The following is an 8,489-nucleotide window of genomic DNA, read 5'->3' on the forward strand; positions in this document are numbered from 1 at the left end:
AGACTAAAATGCTCAGACCTTTAGTCGACTGAAACTCGACACGACTAAAAGGAGAATGAACGTGACTAAAACTAATAAAATCTAAAATGATAGCTTGACCCAAAGACTAGACTAAAACTAAGATTGAAACAGGCTGAAAGAAACAACACTACTGTCAACCTAAATGTGAGGGGGGGTCTGACTCTGTGGTCTGTGTCCTGCAGAGCACCGTGGACAAGCTGATCAAGAAGACCAACCTGGCGCTGGTGGTGGGGACCAACTCCTGGAGGGAGCAGTTCATGGAGGCCATCACCGTCAGCGCAGGTGAGGAGTTTCAAGTTTGAACTTTTATTTGGGTCTCCATTAGCTGCAGCAAAACTGCAGCTATTGTTCCTGGGGTCCAACACAAAAATAATATACAATATACAGACATAATATACAGACAAAAATTAAAAGCAAACCTAAAGATGTCGTAGAAGAAAAAGAAAAGAAACATAGAAAAGAAAAAAAGTAAAAAAAAAAAAAAAATAGGAAATTCTACTACAAAATATATTCTAGATTTCTGTCAAATAAGACCAGTGCTCTTTTGACACTCACATTAAGGTTACAGTCATTCCGAAACATTTAGATATAATGCATTAAAATACAAAATCATACCTTCTTTAAATAGCATCAACAAATTCAAACATTGTATAGTCATCTACAATGCGTTTAAGTTATAATCACTTATCGTAACTTGAACCCATGACCATTTTTAATAAACCAATAGCTATTTAATAATAATTAAATAAGTTTTATATGTATTTATTTAAGAGATGTTTCTTCACTAATAATTTAAATTCTTTTATGCTAGTAGTTCACTCTAAGTGATTGGGAAGTTAGTTCCATTCATACATAGCTCTGTACATCACCGTTCTCTGACTATAATTTGTCTTTGTTTTTGGCAGCGTCTCGTGCTATAGCTGTGATTTTCTGAACTGTAACATAGTTTTCTGTGTAGAACTTGCAGGGTTTTCGATATGGATATATTTCTTATAAATATTAATAATGAATAGCGTAATCTTTCCCTTACCATTAACCAGCTGAGATTTCTATGCATTTTAAATACACTTGTTCTGAAATCACAACCAAGGACAATGCGAACTGCTCTATTTTGTACTATTTGAAGTTTATTGATCACGTCTGCTGTGGCGTTTGACCAGACCACTGGGCAGTAGTCAAAGGAGTGACCTCAGGCCCGGCCTGTCCGCCGCGCCGCTGCGGCGCCAGCGGCATCAGACCCGCGGCGGCCCCGCCGAGGCCTCGGCCCGTCACGCTGGTGCTGAAATATTTAATCCAGCGCTGCTCTTTAATTTTTCACGAGCCTTCCTTGGCTGACGAGCTCACGCAGCTCGCTCCGATCTGACACTTTGAATCATGACGGCGTCCCCCGGCTGTCCGACGACGGCCCTGCTAGCTACTGGGACGCAGAGGAGCTAGTCAGCGTTGCTGATGGAATATGGCAGCTTCCAGGACACGAAACACAACCCCCCAAAACACGACAAATGCTCACATTCTCCTTCATTTAGGACCAGAATTGCGTCCAGACGTATGTTCTCTTTGCAATCCTTCTGTTTCCAACTCAAGAACAGAGTTAATTCTTTACACTTAAAGCCTCTTCTGCCTCTTATGATTGGCCCGGTACATTCTGTACCAGCAGGGACAGGAGTGAACGGGAGACATACTTTCTGTGATCACAAAAATTATGTTTGTCCATTGCATAAGTGCCAGTTAAAGTTAAACAGTTAAAGAGATAATCAAACTTAGTAAAACTGGTGATAAAAAGTGTCCAAAACATTATTGAAACCTGGAAAAGAGGAAGTGAACCAGCATCTTCCAGGACGCGTCAAAGATGGCAACACCAAGCAATTGATCCTAGCTTTCTTTCTTGTACAATCGGTGTAGTTTGGTGTAGGATTCGTGTAGCTCGGTGTAGGATTGGTGTACTCTGGTGTAGGATTGGTGTAGTTTGGTGTAGGATTGGTGTACTCTGGTGTAGGATTGGTGTACTCTGGTGTAGGATTGGTGTAGCTTGTGTAGGATTGGTGTACTCTGGTGTAGGGTTGGTGTAGTTTGGTGTAGGATTGGTGTACTCTGGTGTAGGATTGGTGTACTCTGGTGTAGGATTGGTGTAGCTTGTGTAGGATTGGTGTACTCTGGTGTAGGGTTGGTGTAGTTTGGTGTAGTTTGGTGTAGGATTGGTGTACTCTGGTGTAGGATTGGTGTAGCTTGTGTAGGATTGGTGTACTCTGGTGTAGGGTTGGTGTAGTTTGGTGTAGGATTGGTGTACTCTGGTGTAGGATTGGTGTAGCTTGTGTAGGATTGGTGTACTCTGGTGTAGGGTTGGTGTAGCTTGTGTAGGATTCGTGTACTCTGGTGTAGGTTGGTGTAGTTTGGTGTAGGATTGGTGTACTCTGGTGTAGGATTGGTGTACTCTGGTGTAGGGTTGGTGTACTCTGGTGTAGGATTGGTGTACTCTGGTGTAGGTTGGTGTAGTTTGGTGTAGGATTGGTGTACTCTGGTGTAGGTTGGTGTACTCTGGTGTAGGGTTGGTGTAGTTTGGTGTAGGATTGGTGTAGGCGGCTGTATGTAGCTGTTGGTTGGTGCAGGTCGGTGTAGGTTGGTGTAGTTTTGGGTAGGATTTGTGTAGTTTGGTATAGTTTGGTGTAGTTTGGTGCAGTTTGGTGCAGGTTGGTGTAGTTCAGTGTAGTTTGGTCTAGGTTGGTGTAGTTTTGGGTAGGATTGGTGTAGTTTGGTGTAGTTTGGTGCAGGTTGGTGTAGTTTTGGGTAGGATTGGTGTAGTTTGGTATAGTTTGGTGCAGGTTGGTGTAGGTTGGTGTAGTTTTGGGTAAGATTGGTGTAGTTTGGTATAGTTTGGTGCGCGTTGGTGTAGGTTGGTGTAGTTTTGGGTAGGATTGGTGTAGTTTGGTGTAGGTTGGTGTAGTTTTGGGTAGGATTGGTGTAGTTTGGTGTAGTTTGGTGTAGTTTGATGCAGGTTGGTGCATGTCGGTGCATGTTGGTCTTCACCACACTTTTAGACAGAGTGAAATCGTCGCTTCGGGCTGAAAAGAAAAGAATGAAATAAGTGTTCTTGTTCTTTTTCCTCTCCTCTGTCATCCCCTTCTTCCTCCCTCTTTACACTCTCGGATTCATCGTCTCCTTGTCTTTCCATCTCTCTGCTTCCTCCCTCCCTCCCTCTGCTCTTCTTCTCTCGCACTTCTGCCCGAAAGACGAGGACGAGGACGAAACGGGGGAGGAGCGTCTCCCGTCCTGCTTCGACTACGTCATGCACTTCCTCACCGTCTTCTGGAAGGTGCTGTTCGCCTGCGTCCCCCCCACCGACTACCTGAACGGCTGGGCCTGCTTCGTGGTGTCCATCGCCATCATCGGCCTGCTGACCGCCGTCATCGGCGACCTGGCGTCCCACTTCGGCTGCACCATCGGCCTCAAGGACTCAGTGACCGCCGTGGTGTTCGTGGCCCTCGGCACGTCGGTGCCAGGTGAGTCCAGGAGCGGCGGAGGGGACGAGGACGTCTCAGGTTCACCACCTTAAAGGTTGTTGTTGGCTGATAGATTATGTTCTTCGTTGATCTCAAAAGAGTTCTGACCCATCGGGTTCTGAACCAGAGCCCCTGGGGGACGCCTTGGGGGTCTGGTACCAGGATGTAAAGGGTTTTCATGAGTTGGACAGATGACTCGTTTATTTGTGGCGTATACCAATGGGTACGTTGCCTGTTGCATGTTCTAGGCCATTCTATGCTATTCTACGCCATTCTTCACCGTTCTAAGCCATTCTACGGCATTTTGCACCATTCTATGCCTTTCTACGCAATTCCATGCCATTCTAGGTCATTCTACACCATTCTTTGCCATTGTATGCCATTCTATGCCATTCTACACCATTATAGGCTATTATAGGCCATTATATGCCATTCTACACCATTCTATGCCATTCTACAACATTCTAGACAACTCTACACCATTCTACGCAATTCTACGCCATTTTACGCCATTCTACACCATTGTTTGCCATTCTACGCCATTATACACCATTCTATTCCATTCTACACCATTCTATGCCATTCTATGCCATTCTATTCCATTCTAGGCCATTCTATGCCATTCTACACCATTCCATGCCATTCTATGCCATTCTACACCATTCTATTCCATTCTAGGCCATTCTATGCCATTCTACGCCATTCTACACCATTCCATGCCATTCTATGCCATTCTACACCATTCTATTCCATTCTAGGCCATTCTACACCATTCTACGCCATTCTATGCGAATTTTACGCCATTCTACACCATTCCATGCCATTCTATGCCATTCTACACCATTCTATTCCATTCTACACCATTCTACACCATTCTACGCCATTATGTGCAAATTTTACACCATTCTTTGCCATTCTACGCCGTCTACGCCATTCTACACCATTCTATGGCATTCTACAACAGCTGTAAGTTGGAGATGCGTTCAGTTTGGTCTGTGGTCGTTTAGAACACGCCAAGTACGTCTACGTATGCCACGTCTACGTGTGTTGGAGCTACACATCGGTTCGAAGCTCGTAACTCCTTGGTTAGGAATAAGTTCTGGGGACGCGAGACATTACCACGACGTATGTCGACTTACTAGTAACTTGTGTCAATGATTGCATAACTTACCGGGGCGTATGTGTGCCGGTACACGTTAAGAAATCTTGTGCATGGTTTATTCGATGACCTTGCCGTACTACGACGTATGCCAGCGTGCGTCATCCTGCTCCTAACTTGTGCTAAACCTGCCCATAACTAAGTTTTCACACGTCGCTGGCTAAACACTCATGGCATGACAGGCTGCCACTTTTTATATATATATATATATATATATATATATATATATATATATATATATATATATATATATATTTATTCATATTGTTTCATTGTGTTTTCTATCATCTGAAGTCAGGCACCACGCTTCCCTGCATGCTGCACGCTATATTTAGGAAATATACCTTCATTATTCTGGTTTGGACAAGGTTCACGCCAATAACGCCGGCGTTTTCTGAAAATGCATCTCTGTGAATTTTTCTCTCTTTTAGTATTCCAAGGAGTTTTGTTTTTTTTATGTCAAACCGCATTTGTAGCAAAAAGATTTCCAGCGGAGCTGAATCTTAGTTCACTGGATCAAGTTACCCATCAAGTGGATGGATGGATGCAGGGTTGGATGGATGGATGGATGGATGGATGGATGGATGGATGGATGGATGGATGGATGGATGGATGGATGGATGGATGGATGGATGGATGGATGGATGGATGGATGGATTAATAGATAGATGGATGGAAGGATGGATAGATAACGTGTCCTCTGTCTCCACAGACACCTTTGCCAGCAAGGTGGCGGCCGTGCAGGACACGTACGCCGACGCCTCCATCGGCAACGTGACGGGCAGCAACGCCGTCAACGTGTTCCTGGGCATCGGCGTGGCCTGGTCGGTGGCCGCCATCCACTGGCACATGAAGGGCAAGCCGTTCGTGGTGGAGGCCGGCTCGCTGGCCTTCTCCGTCACGCTCTTCACCATCTTCGCCTTCCTGGCCGTGTCGGTGCTGCTGTACCGGCGGCAGGCCCACATCGGCGGGGAGCTGGGGGGGCCCCGGGGCCACAGACTGGCCACCTCCGCCTTCCTCTTCAGCCTCTGGTTCCTCTACATCCTGTTCTCCAGCCTGGAGGCCTACTGTCACATAGAGGGCTTCTGAGCCGCCGCCCCGTCGCCACGGGGACGCCGCCCCGTCGCCACGGAGACGCACCGGAGAAGAGTTCTCACCGTGGAATCTGGACCGGTCTTGAAAGCTTGGAAACAACAGAGGAGGCGGTTCTGGGGATTCCCCCCCCCACCCCCAACCCCTTCTGTAAGGATGCTCGGCCAGACCGGGGGGGCCGTGGTGCCCCCCCCCCCAGGGTCCTCAGGCCCGGCTACAGCTGGGATTGGGTTACCAACGAGTCCAAAGGATGCCGACGCCACCAGAGGTCTATATTTTTCTCAACATCAGACGAGAAACGACTTTTTCAACAAAAAAAAAAGTATTTTGGGGATAAAAACGCGGAAAAAATAAATGAAACCAAAAAAAAAACACTCTTAAGAGGAATCAAAGAACTATTTTCTGATCTAATAACAAAAGATTATAATGAAAATGGAAATATGTGGTAGAAAAGGATGGGATGGGGGGGGGGGCGGTTCATAGTATTTATTTTTTATTTGCATAGTTTCTTAAGGAGCACTGCAGAGGAATCAGAAATCACGCGATGAAGACGAGGAGGAGGAGGAGCGAAGACGACGGCGTGGACTCAAACTGCCCTGGACATTACTTACTTACTCTTAACGTATCTATATATAATATATTTCCATATTTTCTGTATATTTTGAATATTTGTTTAAATGTGGTCACGTTCTGCTCTAACGGAGGATTGCTGTGGCTAACCGCTAACCGCGGGGGTGGGCGGGGGGTGGGGGTCCTCACCTTTATAAGAGTTACGTATCTTGCCTAGGTAAAAGTATGACATTGTGTTTTATTTATTTATTTACCGATATCTTGTTCTCACTCGACTTTTCACCTTTTCAGTCAGAAATTTAAGAAAAGGACAAAAAAAAAAACAACAAAAAAAAAAACAAACATGTTGCTGCAGAGAAAACTTCCGAGGTATTTTTGTACGGTTCCTTCGGCGCACTTTGCTGTGTAGTTCTCGTACGTTTGTCCCTCTGGGCTGAGCAGTGCCTGTGGAGGGGTGGGGGGGGCCCCGGGGGGGCCACGGCCGCCCGGGCCCGGCCACCGGCTCGGAGCTCCCCTGGAGACACGTCCATCGGGGTTCTCGACCCTTTTCTAAAGCTGCATTAATCCGTCTCTTTATTTTTCTGCGGTCTTTTTTAACTTTGTACCCGGGAGAGTCCTCGCGACGCCCCGCGCCCTCGGCTGCCGGCCCACGTTGTCGCTGCGCAGCCGCGGCGACGGCGGGGGTTTGTTCCACCCGTGTTTTCCTTACCTACCGTAGTTTCAGATCTGGTGTTTGCAAAACGTCGTTTTTATACTCTCGAAGAGACCGCCTCCGTCATCCTCCTTTCCTCCGAGGAGGCCGGTACGCCCTGAGCCACGCCCCTCCACGCCAAAACTGAGCTGCATTTTATTTGAAATGTCAACTTTGTACATAAAGCATCGCACTTGAGAGCTTGAAACAGTCGCCACGCTGAAGAAAACAAAGCAACCAGCCCACACCGACAAACTTTTTTATCTATCTGAATCTGCTCTGTGTTGCAATTCCACTTCTGACCACATGGGGGCAACTGAGGGCAGAACCACTGCACATACAAAACTGTGATGATAATAATGATAATAGTAATGATGATGATAATATTTTTTTTTTGATTTTGAGTTTTTTTATTTCGGTCCATTTGGATACAACATAATACAACATAATAAATAGTCCAATATTTTAAATGGCACCGAAAAGGTATAGGCTGAAGCCAAGGCTTATTATGCCTACCCTTTTATGAACCTCGACTCAGGAGGTTTTATACAAAACAAAACTAATCATTTGGGTTCAAACATTGAAAATGAATGTATATATTGGACAAGTAACAAGTAAGCAAAGACAAAAAAACACAGACGAAAACAAAACTGTGATGATAATAATGATAATAATTAGTGATTCACCGAAATTAAAATTTGTGGCCGAAACCAAAACCGAAAATAATAATAAACACTTGGCCGAATACCGAACATGGTTCTTCGCAGTTTTGATTTATTTTGCCAATTTTTTCACCATTGTATAAATCAAATAAATTTGATTTAGGCATGCTTTTAAAAGAAAAAAATCTTTTACAAAATTACAAGGTAGAAAATATTTATTAAACATAAAAAACTGAACATTTTTTACTTTCCCAGCATTATGTTGTTTTGGTTCCACCTCCTGGTGAATGTTAGGTAAAATTCTTATGTGGTTACCTTTTGGTTGGGCAACGATTTATGTTTGTGGTGCAACCGTTACGGGAGCGGCCAGTCTATTTCCTTATATTACAACGCCGTTATTAATTGTTCGTTTTTTTCCCACTTATTCCACCGAACACCGAAAGTGTTTTTTTTGCCATTTTCAGCCGAACAATTTCGGTTACCGAACAATCGGTGCATCACTAATGATAATAATAATGATGATAATAATAATGATGATGATGACCGTACTCCCTTGTAATACCATTTTTCACCACTAGAGATGCAGTTTATTGTGTTTTTCACCAGGCGGCTGCATCCAGTACTCACACAAACCACGTTCTCATCGGACCCCAGGCTCCAGAAGTGAGTCGATCCCTGTTTTAAAATGTCCAACAACTTTCCAGCATTAAAAAAGTCATATATTTTTAGAAAATTCCTTTCTTCAGAAAACAAACTAAATCCTCAGCTGGGAGATCTCCCGTAACGGTGGTTAGCTA

General features: G+C 44.8%; 1 protein-coding gene across 2 annotated transcripts in view; it reads left to right on the plus strand.

Annotated features, from left to right (window-relative positions):
* The window catches only part of slc8a3 (solute carrier family 8 member 3), a 143,629-nt gene extending 137,143 nt beyond the window's left edge, over nt 1-6,486 (plus strand). For both annotated transcript variants that reach the window (XM_061743663.1, XM_061743664.1), the window contains 3 exons: nt 204-303; nt 3,249-3,518; nt 5,390-6,486. In XM_061743663.1, coding sequence (XP_061599647.1) covers nt 204-303; nt 3,249-3,518; nt 5,390-5,766 — 747 coding nt within the window. In that variant the 3' untranslated portion in view covers nt 5,767-6,486. The remainder of the gene's footprint in view (nt 1-203; nt 304-3,248; nt 3,519-5,389) is intronic.
* Nucleotides 6,487-8,489: the final 2,003 nt, after the last annotated feature.

Source organism: Cololabis saira, chromosome 16, assembly GCF_033807715.1.
Source record: "Cololabis saira isolate AMF1-May2022 chromosome 16, fColSai1.1, whole genome shotgun sequence".
Taxonomy (NCBI): Eukaryota; Metazoa; Chordata; class Actinopteri; order Beloniformes; family Belonidae; genus Cololabis; species Cololabis saira.